The following is a 21,967-nucleotide window of genomic DNA, read 5'->3' as shown; positions in this document are numbered from 1 at the left end:
GAATGGAATTTGTCCACCGCACACCATCTAGTGGCTGCTGGCACGCAAAACATTTGAATTCCCAAAAGGTGAGGGTCAACGTTAATATTATTGTTTTTATTTTTGTATACCCCTTTTTTAATTATTATTTTAATTTTGGTTTCGTTCATATAATAAGACTGCAGGAATTGGAGCTTCAGCTCACCTTGTGAACTTCAAAGGAACAGATACTGTGCCAGGAATAGCACTGATAAAGAGATACTATGGAACAAAGGATCCAGTTCCTGGATTTTCTGTGCCAGCTGCTGAACACAGGTACATTTTTATGTTTTTCATAATCTCATTAAATCCTCATATTGGAAAATAACAGAGGTAACTAACTTAACAAATCTACAGTTGTCAAGTATAACTTGGCCTGAACTGAAAGCAGTAGGTTAGAGGTATGGTCTGGTTCATCACCAATATTCAATAAGGAAATCCATCTTCATTTAAACTGATTACCTAATTGTGAGGGGCGTTTTAAGAGAGGAGGAGGCCTGTGTGCAGCCTTCTGCTTCAGGGGCCCTCCCTCTCTGACTGATGCACAGGATTTAATACTTACCTCTCCGGAATCCCCTGGCGGTGCCATCCTTCTGAGACTCAGCTGCCGCAGAGAACAGACCCTATTGCGCATGCGCAAACCTCTGGGAACACGGTGCGGTGGCCATTTTCCCAAAGATTTTGCGAATGCGCATGAGCGAAACTCCGGAAAAATGGCCGCCGTGCCATCTTTCCCGGAGTTTTCAGCAGGCGCAATACAGTTTGTTCCCCCTAGTGTTCAAACTCTATTGCACTGCCGAAAAGAGATGGCTTCGACGGGGGACTTCAGAGAGGTAAGTATTAAGCAAGTGTGCGCGGGGGGTGGGGCCCCCCTGGACCTGGGGGCCCGTGTGCCTTGCACACACTGCACCCATTGTAGAAAAGCCAATGCTAATTGCATAGCTATAATTTTTACCACTTGCAATAGTTCTTCTTTGTATATGTTTCCCCATATCCTCCCTCCTGCCCCCCCACCCCCCACCCCCCCCCCCAGTACCGTCCTTTCCTCGATGCAACCACCTATACCTGGGCAAGTTGCTGAAGTTCCTGCCCATCCTACAGCTCCGCAGCCCTGGGGTGGTCGCCCAGCAAAGTGCAGGGTCCGAGGCCTACTGCAGCAGTGAGAGCTCTCGGGAAAGCCCAGAGGCCTGCTCCTGGGTGCTGTTGGCGGCCTCACTTGGCCCTGGCCAGTGTGTGTCCCGGAGAGGAGGAGCAAGGGTGCAGGACCTTCTTCAGCCAGCAGCAGCTGTTCCCGCCAGCGGAGAGCATCCCAGGGGTGAGGAGGGGAAAGATTTAGTGTTGATGACAGTCTATGCCTGGCTCTGAAATACAAATGTAGAGCTCTATTACCAGCTCTGTTATGCACCAGCTAATGTTCTGAGGGGATTTCTGTATTAATTGCAATTAAGTTCCTTGCAGTGACCATTAAATTTATTCACAGAGAACCGCTGTAAAATCTAGTGCTGATTAATTTCTTCTGTTATTATCCCTTTCTCAATAAGGAGTCACTGAAGGCTGCTAAAGTCTCCTTTTACATTAATGCATATGTCTAATTAGTTTACTTTTCGACAGACTTTTCCATTGGATTACATCTATGGGCTTAAGTTTCTGTACAGAGATCACCATGCCAAGTGCCTAAGCCGATAAAATACAGTGCTGGAAATGTTAACTGTTTATGTGGCACGAACAGGGTTAATAGGCGCCTGTTGCTATATGTATTATGTGCAGTTCATCTATAGACCTTTTCCCGAGGATGATAGTGCTGCACTCAGGATGAGAGCTACAACTCCCCCCAAGTCTAGTCACTGCCTTCCTGGGGAGGGGAACCCTTGGCTCATTAGACAGGCTGTTTTTGGCTGCTACTCCTCCTCCAGCACGTCACAATGGGGAGTAACAGGTCTCCTTCCTGCAATCACTGCTGTAGCACCTTCTGGTGCCTCTCACAGGCTCTTTGAGAGCGAAGGCTGGGCTAATGCTGCTGCTGTCACCCGAATCTCTTGCTTCCCAATCTCCACTGTGAAGTTGTAAATGGTGGTGAGGAGGGCGGGCTGGGTGGTGGTGCCCTGAGGCCCCAGTGCCCTGGGCCATAACCATGCTTGCCTGCACCTAGAACCGCCACTGATTAGCACATCGTGTCACAGTTTCATTTTACTTTTCCGATACAGGTTGAGTATCCCATATCCAAATATTCCGAAATATGGAATATTCTGAAATACGGACTTTTTTGAGTGAGACTGAGATAGTGAAACCTTTGTTTTTTGATGGCTCAATGTACACAAACTTTGTTTAATACTCAGTTATTAAATGACCTTCAGGCTGTGTGCATAAGGTGTATATGAAACATAAATGAATTGTGTGAATGTAGACACACTTTGTTTAATGTACAAAGTTATAAAAAATATTGGCTAAAATGACCTTCAGGCTGTGTGTATAAGGTATATATGAAACATAAATGAGTTGTGTGAATGTAGACACACTTTGTTTAATGTACAAAGTTATAAAAAATATTGGCTAAAATGACCTTCAGGCTGTGTGTATAAGGTGTATATGTGACATAAATGCATTCTGTGCCTAGATTTAGGTCCCATCACCATAATATCTCATTATGGTATGCAATTATTCCAAAATACGGAAAAATCCGATATCCAAAATACCTCTGGTCCCAAGCATTTTGGATAAGGGATACTCAACCTGTATTACAATGTACCCAGTTTGGTTTTCTGCAGTTATCGCAGCTTGGATAATGCTACAGATGTACAGTATGTTGCATGGTTCCCTCACATTCGTCTTCTGTCTTATGTTTCAGTACGATAACAGCCTGGGGAAAAGATCACGAGAGGGATGCTTTTGAACATATTGTAACACAGTTTTCTTCAGTACCTGTTTCTATAGTCAGTGATAGTTATGATATTTACAATGCCTGTGAAAAAATCTGGGGGGAAGATTTAAGGAGTTTAATTGAATCAAGAAGTCCAGATGCTCCTTTGATAATACGACCAGATTCTGGAGACCCTCTTGATACAGTTTTAAAGGTAAGAGGTCTCTGGATTTGTTGCCCAGAAGCCTGTTTTTGCATCATACATTTTTTTTGAAGGATAAAGTGGTCATTCCCAAATTCCTTTTACTGAATATATGTTGAGCACTTTGTGGTGGATGAAATGTAATGTGTTTTTGTGTTTTCTAGGTGCTTGAAATTTTAGGAAAGAAGTTCCCTTTTGCTGAAAACTTAAGAGGTTACAAACTTTTGCCTCCTTACCTTCGAGTAATACAGGGAGATGGTGTGGATATAAACACTCTGCAAGAGGTGAGCATTTACTATAAATTTTGGATCGTATATTAAGATTTATAGAATGTTTTGATCTATATTGACATGTTTGATCCAGAACACTTGTTTTAAATTGTGCTCCAGGATCATCCAGCTGTAATGTTCTTTACTATATTGGTATAATTTGTCTTGTGTTCTTGTCTTTAGATTGTAGAAGGAATGAAGAAACATAAGTGGAGTATTGAGAATATTGCATTTGGCTCTGGAGGAGCTCTGCTACAGAAACTTACCAGGGACCTTTTAAACTGCTCCTTTAAATGCAGCTATGTGGTGACCAACGGCCTTGGGGTATGAATAAAAGTGTTGCACCATACTACATTAACCTGCTCAGCATGTACTACATCAAGGTTTTTCTACTGTTCATTTCTCTGACGTCCTAGTGGATGCTGGGAACTCCGTAAGGACCATGGGGAATAGACGGGCTCCGCAGGAGACTGGGCACTCTAAAAGAAAGATTAGGTACTATCTGGTGTGCACTGGCTCCTCCCTCTATGCCCCTCCTCCAGACCTCAGTTAGAATCTGTGCCCGGCCAGAGCTGGGTGCTCCTAGTGGGCTCTCCTGAGCTTGCTAGAAAGAAAGTATTTGTTAGGTTTTTTATTTTCAGTGAGATCTGCTGGCAACAGACTCACTGCTACGTGGGACAGAGGGGAGAGAAGCAAACCTACCTGCGTGCAGCTAGCTTGTGCTTCTTAGGCTACTGGACACCATTAGCTCCAGAGGGTTCGAACACAGGGCCTGACCTCGATCGTCCGTTCCCGGAGCCGCGCCGCCGTCCCCCTTGCAGAACCAGAAGACAGAAGAGAAGCGATGAAATCGGCGGCAGAAGACTCCTGTCTTCATTAAGGTAGCGCACAGCACCACAGCTGTGCGCCATTGCTCCCACAGCACACCACACACTCCGGTCACTGTAGGGTGCAGGGCGCTGGGGGATGGGGGCGCGCCCTGGGCAGCAATAAAAATACCTTTGGCATAAAAATACACATAATACAGTCTGTGACTGTATATGTGTAAAACCCCCGCCATTTTTAGTCAGAAACAGGACCGAAGCCCGCCGTTGAGGGGGGGGGCCCTTCTTCCTCAGCACACCAGCGCCATTTTCTCTTCACAGCTCCGCTGGAAGGAAGCTCCCCAGGCTCTCCCCTGCAGTATCCTGGTACACAAAGGGTGAAAAGAGAGGGGGGGGCACATAAATTTAGGCGCAAAAAAAATTGTATATACAGCAGCTACTGGGTAAACACTGAGTTGTAGTGTAATCCCTGGGTTATATAGCGCTGGGGTGTGTGCTGGCATACTCTCTCTCTGTCTCTCCAAAGGACCTTGTGGGGGAACTGTCTTCAAATAGAGCATCCCCTGTGTGTGTGGTGTGTCTGTACGCGTGTGTCGACATGTCTGAGGTAAAAGGCTCCTCTAAGGAGGTAAAAGGCTCCTCTAAGGAGGTGATAGAGCGGATATGTATGTGAGAGGGTGTCTCCGTCGACAACGCCGACACCTGTTTGGATATGTGTAAGTGCTAAGGTGAATTTATTGCACAAATGGTTAGGGAACAGACAGGAAATCTACCCATGTCTGTCCCTATGTCACAGAGACCTTCAGAGTCTCACAATGCTCACTATCCAAAATAACAAACACTGGTATCGACACGGAGTTACAGCCAAGATGGCTAGAAGGTATTCAATATATGATATTGAAATAAAAGATGATTTGCATATCACTGATGACTCATCTGTCCCTGACACGAGAGTACACATGTTTAAGGGGAAGAATGCTGAGGTAAATTTCCCTCCTCTCATGAGGAAAAAGAGCGGGAATCTCCAGACAAGAGACGGCAGCTTCCCACAAGAGAATTCTCAGGCTGTATCCTTTCCCCACTAGGGCCAGGATGTGTTGAGAATCTTCCCCTAGGGTGTCCTGTTTGCACAGATGGTAGCACTTGCTATTCTCAGGGATCCTACAGATAGCGTGCACATTCTAGTATACAACCCAGACCGGTGATTGTGTCGGCATGGGTTTATAGCTCTGTGGCAGCGTGGACAGGGTACCTTATCAGCAGAGATTGAGACCCTAGTAAATATATTAAAGATGCTGTCTTAAGTGATGGATATACTAGTATTCTAGTATACTACCCAGACCGGCGATGGTGTCGGCATGGGTATATAGCGCTGTGCAGCGTGGACAGGTACCTTATCAGCAGAGATGAGACCCTAGTATGCAATATAAATATATTAAAGATGCTGTCTTAAGTGATAGATATATAGTTATAAAGCATGCCCAAAGAGACATGAGAATACTGGGTCCTAGAGTCAAAGCTATGTCGATCTCTGCTTGACGTGTCCTGTAGAATATGCATTGGACAGATGATGCCGACTTAAGAGGCATATGGAAGGCTGAGGATTGTGTGGAGAAGGGTTCTCGGGCCTGGTCTCCACAGCTATAGCTGGTAATTCTGCTAGTTTGCCTTATATTCCTGCACAGCCTAAGAAAGCACGACATTATTAAATGCAGCCTTTCGAATAAAGAAACAAGAAAGTCTGAGGTGCGTCCTTTCTCGTCAGAGCCGGGATCAACACAGCTAGTTCCCAGGAACAGAAGTCCTCCCCGGCCCCTACAAAAATCCACCTATGCCGCTGGGGCTCCACAGGCGGAGCTAGGCCCGGTGGGGACACGCCTTCGTAAGTTCAGCCACAAGTGGGTTCACTCCCTGTTAAGTCCCTGGGCAATAGATATTGTGTCTCAGGGATACAAGCTGGACTGTGAGAAGATGCCCCCTCACCGACGGCCCTGCGGGCTTCCCCCCAAGAGGAGGAGCCAGTGTTAACTGCAATTCACAAATTGTATCTTTAGCAGGTGGTGGTCAAGGGTCCCCTCCTTCAACAAGAGGGTGTTATTATTCGACCATGTTGTAATCCCGAAACCAGACGGTTCGGTCAGACCCATATTGAATTAAAAATCCCTGAACATATACCTGAGAAGGTTCAAGTTCAAGATGGAATCGCTAAAAGTGGTCAGGGCAAGCCTAAAAAGAGGGAGACTTTATCGTGAATCGGGTCATAAGGGATGCATACCTTCATGTCCCCATTTATCCACCTCATTAGGCGTACCTCAGAATTGCGGTACGGGATTGTCATAACCAAGGTAATGGCGGATATGATTGTGCTCCTGCGGAAGCAAGGTGTCACTATTATCACGTACTTGGACGATCTCCTCATACAAGCGAGATCAAGAGTGCAGTTGCTGAACAGCGTATCACTTTCTCTGGAAGTGTAACGGCAACACGGCTGGATTCTATATATTCCAAAGTCGCAGTTGGTTCTTACAGCTCATCTGCCTCTCCTAGGCACGATTCTAGACACAGACCAGAAAAGGGTTTATATCCCGATAGAGAGAGTTCAGGAGCTCATGACACTGGTCAGGAATCTATTAAAACCAAAACAGGTGTCAGTGCATCACTGCACTCGAGTCCTGGGAAGGATGGTGGCATCATACGAGGCCATCCCCTTAGGCAGGTTCCATGCGAGGACCTTCCAATGGGACTTACTGGACAAGTGGTCCGGATCACCTCTTCAGATGCATCGGTTAATCACCCTATCCCCCAGGGCCAGGGTGTCTCTCCTGTGGTGGCTGCAGAGTGCTCACCTTCTCGAGGGCCGCAGATTCGGCATTCAGGACTGGATCCTGGTGACCACGGATGCAAGCCTCCGAGGGTGGGGGGCAGTTACACAGGGAAGAAATTTCCAAGGTCTGTGGTCGAGTCAACAGACTTGCCTTCACATCAACATCCTGGAACTAAGGGCCATATACAACGCCCTAAGTCAAGCTGAGATCCTGCTTCGCGACCAACCGGTTCTGATCCGGTCAGACCGCAGGGGTTCATGTAAACCGCCAAGGCGGCACAAGGAGCAGGGTGGCGAGGGTAGAAGCCACCAGAATTCTTCGCTGGGCGGAGAATCAAGTAAGCGCACTGTCAGCAGTGTTCATTCCGGGAGTGGACAACTGGGAAGCAGACTTCCTCAGCAGGCACAACCTCCACCCGGGAAAGTGGGGACTTCATCAGGAAGTCTTCACGCAGTTTGCAAATTAATGGGAACTGCCTCAGGTGGACTAGATGGCGTCCCACCTCAATAAAAAGCTAAAAAAGGTTTTAAGCCGGGTCAAGGGACCCTCAGGTGATAGCTGTGGTCGCACTAGTAGCACCGTGGGTGTTCCAGTCGGTCTATGTATTTCCTCCTCTTCCTCTCATACCCAAGGGCTGAGAATTGTAATAAAAGGAGGAGTGAGAACAATATTCTTTGCTCCGAATGGGCCAAGAAGGACTCGGTACCCGGAGCTGCAAGAAATGCTCTCAGAGGACTCAGGGCTTCTGCCTCTCAGACAGGACATGTTGCAACAGGGGCCCTGTCTGTTCCAAGACTTACCGCGGCTGCATTTGACGGCATGGCGGTTGAACGCCGGATCATAGCGGAAAAGGGCATTCCGGATGCAGTTATTCCTACGCTGATAAAGGCTAGGAAAGACGTGACAGCAAGACTTTTTCACTGTATATAGCGAAAATAGGTTGCTTGGTGTGAGGCCGGGAAGGCCCTACAGAGGAATTCCAGCGGGGTCGATTCCTGCACTTCCTACAGTCAGGAGTGACTATGGGCCTAAAATTAGGATCCATAAAGGTCAAGATTTCGGCCCTATCCATTTTCTCTCAAAAAGAACTGGCTTCACTGCCTGAAGTTCAGACGTTGTTCCGGGGGTGCTGCGTATTCAGCCTCCTTTTGTGCCACCGGTGGCACCTTGGGATCTTAACGTTGTGTTGGATTTCCTGAAATCCCACTGGTTTGAGCCACTTAAGACCATGGAGCTAAAATATCTCACGTGGAAAGTGGTCATGCTATTGGCCTTAGCTTCGGCTAGGCGTGTGTCAGAATTGGCGGTTTTGTCATGTAAAAGCCCTTATCTGATCTTCCATATGGACAGGGCAGAATTGAGGACTCGTCCCCAATTTCTCCCTAGGGTGGTATCATCGTTTCATTTGAACCAGCCTATTGTGGTGCCTGCGGCTACTAGGGACTTGGAGGATTCCAAGTTGCTGGACGTAGTCCGGGCTTTGAAAATGTATGTTTCCAGAACGGCGGGAGTGAGAAAGTCTGACTCGCTGTTTATTCTGTATGTAGCCAACAAGGTTGGTGCTCCTGCTTCGAAGCAGACTATTGCTCGCTGGATCTATAGCACGATTCAGCGGGTTCACTCTGCGGCTGGATTGCTGCATCCAAAATCGGTGAAAGCCCATTCCACAAGGAAGGTGGGCTCTTCTTGGGCGGCTGCCCGAGGGGTCTCGGCTTTACAGCTTTGCCGAGCTGCTACTTGGTCGGGGTCAAACAAGTTTGCTAAGTTCTACAAGTTTGATACCCTGGCTGAGGAGGACCTTGAGTTTGCTCATGCGGTGCTGCAGAGTCATCCGCACTCTCCCGCCCGTTTGGGAGCTTTGGTATAATCCCCATGGTCCTTACGGAGTTCCCAGCATCCACTAGGACGTCAGAGAAAATAAGAATTTACTCACCGGTAATTCTATTTCTCGTAGTCCATAGTGGATGCTGGGCGCCCGTCCCAAGTGCGGACTCTCTGCAATACATGTATATAGTTATTGCTTAACTAAAGGGTTATTGTTATGAGCCATCCGTTAAATGAGGCTCAGTTGTTGTTCATACTGTTAACTGGGTATGGTTATCACAAGTTGTACAGTGTGATTGGTGTGGCTGGTATGAGTCTTACCCTGGATTCCAAATCCTTTCCTTGTTGTGTCAGCTCTTCCGGGCACAGTTTCCCTAACTGAGGTCTGGAGGAGGGGCATAGAGGGAGGAGCCAGTGCACACCAGATAGTACCTAATCTTTCTTTTAGAGTGCCCAGTCTCCTGCGGAGCACGTCTATTCCCCATGGTCCTTACGGAGCTCCCAGCATCCACTACGGACTACGAGAAATAGAATTACCGGTGAGTAAATTCTTATTTTTTATGTAACCTTCTGCAATATATATTTTTCCTGCAGGTAAATGTCTTTAAAGACCCTGTAGCTGATCCAAACAAGAGATCAAAGAAAGGACGTTTGTCCCTTCACAGAACACCTGCAAATGAATATGTGACTCTTGAAGAAGGGAAAGGTGATCAGGAGGAATATGGGCCAGTAAGTAAAGATAACACTATCAATAATCTATTCTGATCAACTGAGATAAAGGTTTTTTTTTCCTGGGTTGAATTTTAGACATGCCTTTTGGTCTCCAGTAAAAACAGTGTTTCTCTAACGTCCTAGTGGATGCTGGGGACTCCGTAAGGACCATGGGGAATAGACGGGCTCCGCAGGAGACGGGGCATTTTAAGAAAGAATTAGGATACTGGTGTGCACTGGCTCCTCCCTCTATGTCCCTCCTCCAGACCTCCGTTTTGAATCTGTGCCTGGACGAGCTGGGTGCACCTTAGTGAGCTCTCCTGAGCTTGCTAAATAGAAAGTATTTTGTTAGGATTTTTTATTTTCAGAGAGATCTGCTGGCAACAGACTCTCTGCTACGTGGGACTGAGGGGAGAGAAGCAGCCCTACTCACTAGAAGATAGGTCCTGCTACTTAGGCTACTGGACACCATTAGCTCCACAGGGATCGTACACAGGAACGCACCCTTGGTCGTCTGATCCCGGAGCCGCGCCGCCGTCCCCCTCGCAGAGCCAGAAGACCGAAGCCGGCGTGAGAAGCAAGAAGACTTCGAAATCGGCGGCAGAAGACTCCAGTCTTCATCTGAGGTAGCGCACAGCACTGCAGCTGTGCGCCATTGCTCCCACACTAAACCCACACACTCCGGTCACTGTAGGGTGCAGGGGGGGGGGGGGGGGCGCCCTGGGCAGCAATTGGGAACCTCATGGCATAAAAGAAGCATAATATACAGTTGGGCACTGTATATATGCATGAGCCGCCGCCATTATTTTACACACAAAACGCGGGACAGAAGCCCGCCGCTGAGGGGGCGGGGCTTCTTCCTCAGCACTCACCAGCGCCATTTTCTCTCCACAGCTCCGCTGAGAGGAAGCTCCCCAGGCTCTCCCCTGCAGAATCACGGTAGAAAGAGGGTGAAGAGAGGGGGGGGGGCACATAAATTTGGCGCAAAAACTGATATACAGCAGCTACTGGGTTAACACTAAGTTACTGTGTGATTCCTGGGTCATATAGCGCTGGGGTGTGTGCTGGCATACTCTCTCTCTGTCTCTCCAAAAGGCTTTGTGGGGGAACTGTCTACAAATAGAGCATCCCCTGTGTGTGTGGTGTGTCGGTACGCTTGTGTCGGCATGTTTGACGAGGAAGGCTATGTGGAAACAGAGCGGGTACAAATGAATGTGGGGCCGCGATTTGGATGGATATGTGGAAGGTTTTAAATGATAATGTTAATTCCTTGCATAAAAGGTTGGATAAAGCTGAAGCCTTGGGACAGTCAGGGTCTCAACCCATGCCTGATCCTACAGCGCAGAGGCCGTCAGGGTCTCAGAAGCGCCCACTATCCCAAATTGTTGACACAGATATCGACACGGATACTGACTCCAGTGTCGATGGCGATGATGCAAAGTTGCAGCCTAAAATGGCTAAAGCCATCCGCTACATGATTATAGCAATGAAAGATGTGTTACACATCACAGAGGAAACCCCAGTCCCTGACGAGGGTTTATATGTATGGGGAAAAAAGGCAAGAGGTGACCTTTCCCCCTTCACATGAGTTAAATGAGTTATGTGAAAAGGCTTGGGAATCTCCAGATAGGAAACTGCAGATTTCCAAACGGATGCTTATGGCGTATCCTTTCCCGCCAAAGGACAGGTTACGCTGGGAATCTGCCCCTAGGGTAGACAAAGCTTTAACACACTTATCCAAGAGGGTAGCCCTGCCGTCACAGGATACGGCCACCCTAAAAGATGCTGCAGATAGAAAGCAGGAGGGTATCCTGAAATCCATTTATACACATTCAGGTACCCTGCTAAGGCCGGCAATTGCGTCGGCCTGGATGTGTAGTTCTGTAGCAGCATGGACAGATACCTTATCGGATGAACTTGATACCTTGGACAAGGATACTATAATACTGACCCTGGGGCATATAAAAGACGCTGTCCTATCTATGAGAGATGCCCAAAGAGACATTAGCCTACTGGGTTCTAGAATAAATGCTATGTCGATTTTCTGCCAGAAGGGTCCTGTGGACTCGGCAATGGACAGGCGATGCCGACTCAAAAAAGCACATGGAGGTTTTACCTTATAAGGGTGAGGAATTGTTTGGGGACGGTCTCTCGGACCTGGTCTCCACAGCTACGGCTGGAAAGTCAATTTTTTTGCCATATATTCCCTCACAGCCTAAGAAAGCACCGTATTACCAAATGCAGTCCTTTCGCTCACAGAAAGGCAAGTCCGAGGTGCGTCCTTTCTTGCCAGAGGCAGGGGTAGAGGAAAGAAGCTGCACAATGCAGCTAGTTCCCAGGAACAGAAGTCCTCCCCGGCTTCCACTAAATCCACAGCATGACGCTGGGGCTCCACAGGCGGAGCCAGGCCCGGTGGGGGCGCGTCTCCGAAATTTCAGCCACAAGTGGGTTCACTCACAGGTGGATCCCTGGGCTATAGAGATTGTGTCTCAGGGATACAGGCTGGAATTCGAAGTGATGCCCCCTCACCGTTACCTCAAATCGGCCCTGCCAACTTCCCCCATAGAGAGGGAAATAGTGTTAGCTGCAATTCACAAATTGTATCTCCAGCAGGTGGTGGTAAAGGTTCCCCTCCTTTAACAGGGAAGGGGTTACTATTCGACAATGTTTGTGGTACCGAAACCGGACGGTTCGGTCAGACCCATATTGAATTTAAAATCCCTGAATATATACCTGAAAAGGTTCAAGTTCAAGATGGTATCGCTCAGAGCGGTCATCGCAGGCCTGGAGGAGGGGGATTTTATGGTGTCTCTGGACATAAAGGATGCTTACCTTCATGTCCCCATTTATCCACCTCATCGGGAGTACCTCAGATTTGTGGTACAGGTTTGTCATTACCAATTCCAGACGTTGCCGTTTGGTCTGTCCACGGCACAGAGAATATTTACCAAGGTAATGGCAGAAATGATGGTGCTCCTGCGGAAGCAAGGAGTCACAATTATCCCATACTTGGACGATCTCCTCATAAAGGCGAGGTCCAGAGAGCAGTTGCTGATCAGTGTAGCACGCTCTCGGGAAGTGTTACAACAGCACGGCTGGATTCTGAATATTCCAAAGTCGCAGCTGATTCCTACGACGCGTCTGCCCTTCCTGGGCATGATTCTGGACACAGACCAGAAGACTGTTTTTCTCCCGACGGAGAAGGCGCAGGAACTCATGACACTGGTCAGAGACCTCTTAAAACCAAAACAGGTGTCGGTGCATCACTGCACAAGAGTCCTGGGAAAGATGGTGGCGTCATACGAGGCCATTCCCTTCGGCAGGTTCCATGCGAGTACCTTTCAATGGGATCTGTTGGACAAGTGGTCCGGATCGCATCTACAGATGCATCGGCTGATCACCCTATCCCCCAGGGCCAGGGTGTCTCTTCTGTGGTGGCTGCAGAGTGCTCCCCTTCTCGAGAGCCGCAGATTCGGCATTCAGGACTGGGTCCTGGTGACCAAGGATGCAAGCCTCCGAGGGTGGGGGGCAGTCACACAGGGAAGAAATTTCCAGGGTCTGTGGTCAAGTCAGGAGACTTGCCTTCACATCAACATCCTGGAACTAAGGGCCATATACAATGCCCTAAGTCAAGCGGAGACCTTGCTTCGCGACCAATCGGTGCTGATTCAATCAGACAACATCACCGCAGTGGCTCATGTAAACCGCCAAGGCGGCACAAGGAGCAGGGTGGCGATGGCGGAAGCCACCAGAATTCTTCGATGGGCGGAGAATCACGTACGAGCACTGTTGGCAGTGTTCATTCCGGGAGTGGACAACTGGGAAGCAGACTTCCTCAGCAGGCACGACCTCCACCCGGGAGAGTGGGGACTTCATCATGAAGTCTTCACGCAGATTGCAAGGCGATGGGAACTGCCACAGGTGGACATGATGGCGTCCCGCCTCAACAAAAAGCTACAGAGGTATTGCGCCAGTTCAAGAGACCCTCAGGCGATAGCTGTAGACGCACTGGTGACACCGTGGGTGTTCCAGTCGGTTTATGTGTTTCCTCCTCTTCCTCTCATACCCAAGGTGCTGAGAATCATAAGAAAAAGAGGAGTGAGAACAATACTCATTGTTCCGGATTGGCCAAGAAGGACTTGGTATCCAGAGCTACAAGAAATGCTCACAGAGGACCCATGGCCTCTGCCTCTAAGACAGGATCTGTTGCAGCAGAGGCCCTGTCTGTTCCAAGACTTACCGCGGCTGCGTTTGACTGCATGGCAGTTGAACGCCGGATCCTAGCAGAAAAAGGCATTCTGGATGAGGTTATTTCTACGCTAATAAAGGCTAGGAAGGACGTGACGGCTAAACATTATCACCGTATATGGCGAAAATATGTTGCTTGGTGCGAGGCCAGGAATGCCCCTACAGAGGAATTCCAGCTGGGCCGTTTCCTTCACTTCCTACAGTCGGGAGTGACTTTGGGCCTCAAATTGGGGTCCATTAAGGTCCAGATTTCGGCCCTATCCATTTTCTTTCAAAAAGAACTGGCTTCTCTTCCTGAAGTTCAGACGTTTGTAAAGGGAGTGCTGCATATTCAGCCCCCGTTTGTGCCTCCAGTGGCACCTTGGGATCTTAACGTGGTGTTGAGTTTCCTGAAATCACACTGGTTTGAGCCACTTAAAACCGTGGAGTTAAAATATCTCACGTGGAAGGTGGTCATGCTATTAGCCTTGGCTTCAGCTAGGCGTGTGTCAGAATTGGCGGCTTTGTCACATAAAAGCCCCTATCTGGTTTTCCATATGGACAGGGCAGAATTGCGGACTCGTCCACAATTTCTGCCAAAAGTGGTGTCATCTTTTCATATGAACCAACCTATTGTGGTGCCTGTGGCTACTCGTGACGTGGAGGATTCCGAGTTACTAGATGTAGTCAGGGCTTTGAAGGTTTATGTAGCCAGAACGGCTAGAGTCAGGAAAACTGAGTCGCTGTTTATCCTGTATGCATCCAACAAGCTGGGTGCTCCTGCTTCAAAGCAAACTATTGCTCGCTGGATCTGTAACACGATTCAGCAGGCTCATTCTGCGGCTGGCTTGCCGCTTCCAAAATCGGTAAAAGCCCATTCCACTAGGAAGGTGGGCTCTTCTTGGGCGGCTGCCCGAGGGGTCTCGGCATTACAGCTTTGCCGAGCGGCTACTTGGTCAGGTTCAAACACCTTTGCAAAGTTCTACAAGTTTGATACCCTGGCTGAGGAGGACCTTGTGTTTGCTCATTCGGTGCTGCAGAGTCATCCGCACTCTCCCGCCCGTTTGGGAGCTTTGGTTTAATCCCCATGGTCCTTACGGAGTCCCCAGCATCCACTAGGACGTTAGAGAAAATAAGATTTTACTTAACGGTAAATCTATTTCTCGTAGTCCGTAGTGGATACTGGGCGCCCGTCCCAAGTGCGGACTTTTTCTGCAATACTTGTATATAGTTATTGCTTAAATAAGGGTTATGTTATGGTTGCATCAGGGTTATCTGATGCTCTGTTGTTCATGCTGTTAACTGGGTATGTTTATCACAAGTTATACGGTGTGATTGGTGTGGCTGGTATGAGTCTTACCCTGGATTCCAAAATCCTTTCTTTGTACTGTCAGCTCTTCCGGGCACAGTTTCCTTAACTGAGGTCTGGAGGAGGGACATAGGATACTGGTGTGCACTGGCTCCTCCCTCTAATTCTTTCTTAAAGTGCCCTGTCTCCTGCGGAGCCCGTCTATTCCCCATGGTCCTTACGGAGTCCCCAGCATCCACTACGGACTACGAGAAATAGATTTACCGGTAAGTAAAATCTTATTTTTTAGGAAATTTACTGGTTGATAATTTGTTCATTTTACTTAGTTCTCAAAAACTGCATACTGTAGATGGGTTACATCTGTGGGCCTAATTCTGAGTTGATCGCAGCAGCAAATTTATTAGCAGTTGGGCAAAACCATGTGCACTGCAGGGGGGACAGATATTACATGTGCAGAGAGAGTTAGATTTGTGTGGGGTGTATTCAAACTGAAATCTAAATTGCAGTGTAAAAATAAAGCAGCCAGTATTTACCCTGTACAGAAATAAAATAACCCGCCCAAATCTAACTCTCTCTGCAAATGTTATATCTGCCCCCCATGCAGTGCACATGGTTTTGCCCAACTGCTAGCAAACTTGCTGCTGCGATCAACTCAGAATTACTTCCTGTGTCTCTTAATTTGTGTACAAACCTAATGGTTTCTTCCTTTCACTTGTGTATAGTGCCAGGATGATTTGGCTTTAATGTAAAGCAGAAAATGCTCTTTACTTGCCCAGATCCTTGATTATTCATACTGTACTACTACTAATGAGTTTTGTGTACTGGTCCACTTTATAAAGCAGACAGTGGTTCTGATATTGGCCAAGCACTGCACCAAGTGTGATCTCCTCTAGAAAGATCTATTTAATCAAATTAAAATGTGTTTTTCAAGTCAGTTGGGGGATGTATAACAAAGAAAGAAGGTGGTAGATGGGTGCACTGGTCAGCCAAATAAAGTATAACTTTTATTAATCATTCAATAAAAAAAGTTTACTTCCTATAAAAGATACAAACCCCATAAAGTGGAGTAATATTAAAATAGAACACTATTTCTCTCTCTGTTCATTCTTTCTATTTTAATATTTCACCATATTTATGGGGGGGGGGGGTTAAACTATACACGCTTTGGTAGCATCTCCTCTAAAATACATTACTTTACATACACAACTGTGTCCGTAAAACCTGGCCAGTTGTTCTTTTGTGTACAGTTGGTGACCCTATAACAAATTTTGTAACTGGAGGGCAGATAAAGCAGTTACACATGTTGAACCTATTGCCAATTAGTCACCTGAATTTAACTGTGTCTGTGCAGTTTAGTCACTTTTTCATGAGTGGCCAAGTTTACGAATAGAAACCAACATTCTTCAATTGTGCCAAGCAAACAGAATTAGCCTTGCAGCGCAAATGGTTTGATTTAAATGTATTTCTAAGTTACATTATTGCTTACACATAGCCACAAATTAGTTTCTCTAAAATGATTTTGTTTTTGCTTTATTTGGAACTCAAATTAATTACATTTATCCACAAATTTTCTGTTGAAGATTGCCTCCTAATAGTACTGTTTTCATGCAGGACCTTCTCCGCACAGTGTTTAAGAATGGCAAGATAATTACATGTTACTCGTTTGATGAAGTAAGAAGCAATGCTGGGCTGAAAAGCGGAGAAATTGAAGAAGAGATTCACTAGATTCTGTAGTGTATCATTTATGTGTAAATCTTAGCTTTATTTGTACAAAACAGTGTGGCTATTTCTGTGTTACCATTTTTTATGCTGGTTTGTCAATCCTTTTTATTTTTAATGTTTTGACTTCCATACCAATATCTTAGCATTTTGGTGATCTGCACAGAATAGGTGTAAAATTGATTCTCCCCTCCCCCCTCCTCCAACAAGGATACACTTTTTTTGTCTGTCTGTTTGGGGTTTTTTTTTTTTGTATAGCAAAAACTGTAAAATATGTAATTTTAAATGGTTCCATGTCTGTGCTTGTAAACTTTGTTTTACAAGCACTAATTTAGCAAACACTGCTTGGAAAACCTTAGATAACACGGTTTTATTTCATTGTTAAATCCAAGTTTATATACTTCTATCATCTCATTTAGATATTTTATAAACTAAACAACTAAAGCTTTAGCCAGCTGCTAGATACATTTTATTTGCCTTATATAGAACACTAATCTCTAAGTGTTTCTTACTAAAGGAAATTACAGCCTTTATGTGGCAAATGTAATTATGTACTGCAGATATTGTGTGTATTATCAAATGTACTGTGCTTCATCTATACATACAGCAATAGAGCAAGGTTTAAGCTAAGTAAATCAGTTGTTCACATACGTACTGCACATGATTTAATCACGTAATATCACATTGGATTATTCAGAGGTCTACTACACATTGTCTTCAATATTTTTTTCCAACAATCTTGATTTAGTCTGCATATTGGGTTGTGGTACCAGGAAAGCCAAAGACTAATGGTCAATACAGTTGTCATGTACAGTCATATATTAAGGTTTCCATTAGACATTTAAGTGGACCTTGACCTATAATTTAGGTGAGTGCTCTGGCAAAAATGTAGCCAATGAAATCCCCTTACCAGCTGTTTAAAACATCATGGTCCTATAGTTGGTGCTTCTGTGGTTTAGGACCAATTTATTCTGTATAAGTGCTCAGGATACTTCTCTTGGCTAATTGCAGATGGGTTTTAAGTAGACACCTTGCAGTTGATTGAATTGCTGCTTGGCTTTAAGTCCTCAGCATTAAAACACTTTAAATGCAGACTGTTACTTGAGCAATACTTGGTTCTATTAGGAAAGTGAAGGATTAAATGGATGTGACAGCCGGCAAGAGTAATTCCTGACTGATTTGTTGTCTAGGTATGAGGGAAGGGGGGTGGCATCGCAGCACTGTTCCTACAGATAGTTCTATAAAACTTAACGCTGTTGAACTATTTCTACATTTTAAAGAACACTTTATTGGTGCTACACTAGATCTATAATTATGCTGCATTAGCTGATTGAGCACTTCTGTAATCATTGTGTATATACTGGGAGAATCAAATGGTCAGTTTATTTTTACTAAATGTAATCCATAAAAAATAAAAAGGTCAGAAGTGGAGTTCAACAGTAAAATCGGTGTATCTTTTTGCAGCTGTAAGGATTGATGGATCCAAATTGACTATTACTTTGCATGTGATCCTCTGCGGAGCATGCGCAGTGGAAATTGCGGCAAGATACGCTATGATAACAGGTGTACGTTCACCTGCCTCATAGTGTACATTGTTTCAGTTCAGTAGCTACTAGGCATATGGACTGGACTTCAAAATGTAGTTGTCCAGTGAGAAACTTCAGTTATTTTCTGAGTGGTTATAATGTCTACTATCCTCTACTACACAACACACAAAGGCGAAAGCTTTAATTTAAAGTCTATTTCATAGAAATCAGGATTTTTTTATTTTTTATTTTTTTAATGGTCTTTCTCAAACATTTGAAAATATACAGATCAGATGTCTGAAAAATCAATGAGTCTTATGGATGAATTTGGCAAATTGATCTTGGAAATCACCAGAAATATCAATTGTAGACCCTGTATTAGCTCAAACAATTTAATCAAACTTTCATGCATCTACAGTAAATGAGCCAGTTAATGTCAATGTGAAAAGCTCATTCTGGGGAGTTGTCCATTGCAAGCCAAACAGGCAAGATTTAGAAAAGGCAAACACTTTTGATTTATCAGGAGAATTCTAAATGATCCTGGCTGATGAAGAAAACTACTATGGAAATTCCATTAAAATTAATGGTAAAATCTGTTTAACTCTGTTAAATAAAAGGACACTGCTAAAAATTGTTGCTTTATTGATTTATAGTAGTGATAGAAAATCTACTATACTTCAGGGACCACACGGGTGACTAACCTTCCAAAGAGCCACACATTACGTCCTAATGTTTGTAAGAAGTTAAAACAATACATTTTAATCAAAGAAATGTATCTCTTTAACATGTGACATTGGCTTATAAGGACTGCTGACAAGCAAATAAATCTTATAATAAAACAGAAACTGAAGCTAGATTAGAATGCTGGTGCAAAGAAATCTGAGGTTTTTGCTTGTGAGGTGTGGGTTACTCTCCCCCCCCCCCCCCCCCCCCCCCCCATCAATTAAAAGTGCCATAAACCACCATGACACAAAGTTGTAAAATAGGTTTTTAGAAACACCCCCCCCAATATATCTCATTTGACATAGGAATATGGTGTACAAGTGTCAAAATAATGGGATTACAGCCAGAATAGTTTAAAGGACAAATCCTCCTTAGTCAAACATGTCGCTACTGTATGTTTAGCAAATGGGGAGAGGTATGTGATCACGATGTTACCTGAAAGCTGTGGGCTAGCTTACAGTACCTACACTACTACAGTTCTGTCCATGCCCTTATAGAGAATTCTAGAAACTTTTCCACACATTTCTATTAAGTACCCATGCTTTTTGATTCAAACGAAGGGTGCGTGGGATCACTTATTCTAATGTAGAGGCATTTATTTTTCCAGAAAGGGCAGTCCTTTAATATGTGGTTTGCAGATGGTTGATAAATCTTACATTTATACCTGCACATAAGTGACATTACCTAAGATAGGTACTAGAGCAATTATCAAAATCTAGAATTGTTTTTTGAAAATTGTTTGCTCCATATACTGATCAGGCATAAATAATTGTTAATGTTAGAATTGTTTTGTGTGTTAATCTATTTTTGTATGTTTGTCTCTTATATATTTTTTTTTTTTTTTTTATAAATTCTATTTTTTATTTATTTATTTTTATTTACACCTAACTTGCCTTCTTAGCTTTTTCTGAAAGGTTTATATGAATGGAAAATGTGTTGTTTTTTTTTCTAATATAATAGCTGGTTTCCTAAATTTGTCTTTGCAGTGTCCAAATCAATAACTGTAGTGGAATGGGTGTTTACTGCCTCAACTTAGTAAAGGTTATTTGAGTAACAAATTCTCCAGCATGACTATTGTCACACAAACCTTCACGCTGACGTATGCTGCACTTTTTGCCTCCTTTTGTTCATTCATTTTAGGTACAGCTACGATTGTGTTTTTAGGGGATGTAAGCGCACCTGTCATCTTAACCTATGCCAAGTGATCAGTTTTAATCCATTAAAATATTAGACTATGTAGATGTTGGTATACATATGCATTTAAAATGGAATGCACCAGAGCTGATCTGGAATGCATGCGTTAATGTATGCACTCAGTTTAGTTGTGTTGTAGTTAGTATACTGTATACTTATCCACATAAAGCAAAATAGAGTACTTTGTTCACACCGTAGGAGGCAAATGTGGCAAAAAAAACATACTCTCTCACCCTAAACCTTTGGCTATAGACCCTTTTCCATGCAGACAGGCTCTGCCGCTTGATGCTTAGGTCTATATTCCTGCAGTGTTGGATTTAAAGCTTTGGCTTCAGAGTCATTTCAATATATATATATATATATATATATATATATATATTTTAGTATTTGTTTGGTGTGTTTTTTTTGTTTTGTTTTTCTCATTCCTTACATCAAAAGTGTATATTTGGTTATTTTGTTATGGCTTTTAAAAAAAAATTATAATAATAATTCTCCAAATATAAAGCTACCTTCCTGATATTTTTATATGAGAACTGCATTATGTTTCTTTTTATGTAACATCGTTTTTAAATGATCCACTTGTCTTGATATTGTTGTAAACACGCACTGAACGTAATCTGTGTACATAATGTATTTTAAATAACATTAGTACATTTTTGATTCGAATTGCTTCTAGAGTAATTTTATGGGTTTTTATTTTATTTTTTTTCATTTTGATAAACCCATTAAACTTTATATCTTACATCTGCAGCCGTGTGTGTGTGTATACATACACACCCATAGGTAAAATTTTAATTGTTTTGGATTATTCATATCAGACTTGGGCAACCTGTGGCTCTCAGACTAAACCCTTTCGGTAGCAATAGACAAAAGATAAGCCAGTTCTCAGCCGTACCATATGTTATATAGCCAGGGCGAATGGCTTTGTTCAGTCACGGGTTCCCTGCCTTTGATTAGGTGATATGGATAATGAAAGGTTTTGCAGTATTAAATCTCATAAGACGAATGAGCCTTCCTCTTTTGATTTACATATGCCTTTTCATAATTTTTCTCAGTACATTTCTATAAATTGAAACAAATTGAATAGCAAGGCTTGTGTGGGGATTGAAATTCCATTTTATTTGTGATCTTTTATGTAATGTTCTAAATTTTATAGAATATATATTTTGCTGATCTACACTGTTAGGACATTTGATGCAAATAATATTTGTAAAGTAATGTCTATAAAGTATTGGAACGTTACATGCCCTATTACTGAAATTCAAGGTGGTCATTTCTAGATTTTACATTCCTGAAACTGTATGTGGAATGTGATGTTCCAACACTTATATTCTGTTTGGTTTTATTTCAATGTAATATGTCTATACAGTTTTCATGTATTTAAATATGAAAGACAATAAAACTGTACCTTCCAAATGCAAACTCTTATTTCCATGGGGCCAATTTCATGTGATATTTGATATATATTGTAATTGGAATATTTTATCTTGGAGCTATTTTTTTCAAAAGTGGAGTATGTAGACAGGTTAATTTTGTCATTAAAGTCTAACAGGTATATTTTTTGTATGTTTACTGACGTGTGATCACTCAATATTCTGTGAAAACTCACTTGGAAAGCAGCCTACCATAGTTCCCCAAATCACTTAAACTACAATCTGTCAGGTCAGGCAGATAAATGGATGTTCTCGATGAATATTTTTCAGTGTATGGACATGAAAGTTAATCTGCAAGACGCTCAA

At 44.1% G+C, this 21,967-nt stretch overlaps 1 protein-coding gene across 2 annotated transcripts in view; it reads left to right on the top strand.

Annotated features, from left to right (window-relative positions):
- NAMPT (nicotinamide phosphoribosyltransferase) overlaps positions 1 to 21,650 on the top strand; it is a 172,029-nt gene extending 150,379 nt beyond the window's left edge. For both annotated transcript variants that reach the window (XM_063927050.1, XM_063927049.1), the window contains exons 6-11: positions 158 to 294; positions 2,864 to 3,089; positions 3,242 to 3,361; positions 3,530 to 3,670; positions 9,414 to 9,548; positions 16,678 to 21,650. In XM_063927050.1, the coding sequence (XP_063783120.1) occupies positions 158 to 294; positions 2,864 to 3,089; positions 3,242 to 3,361; positions 3,530 to 3,670; positions 9,414 to 9,548; positions 16,678 to 16,791 (873 nt within the window). In that variant the 3' untranslated portion in view covers positions 16,792 to 21,650. The remainder of the gene's footprint in view (positions 1 to 157; positions 295 to 2,863; positions 3,090 to 3,241; positions 3,362 to 3,529; positions 3,671 to 9,413; positions 9,549 to 16,677) is intronic.
- Positions 21,651 to 21,967: the final 317 nt, after the last annotated feature.

This window comes from Pseudophryne corroboree, chromosome 6 (assembly GCF_028390025.1).
Source record: "Pseudophryne corroboree isolate aPseCor3 chromosome 6, aPseCor3.hap2, whole genome shotgun sequence".
Lineage (NCBI taxonomy): Eukaryota > Metazoa > Chordata > Amphibia > Anura > Myobatrachidae > Pseudophryne > Pseudophryne corroboree.
Note: the sequence above shows the minus strand (reverse complement) of the source record. Positions and strands in the feature narration are given on the sequence as shown.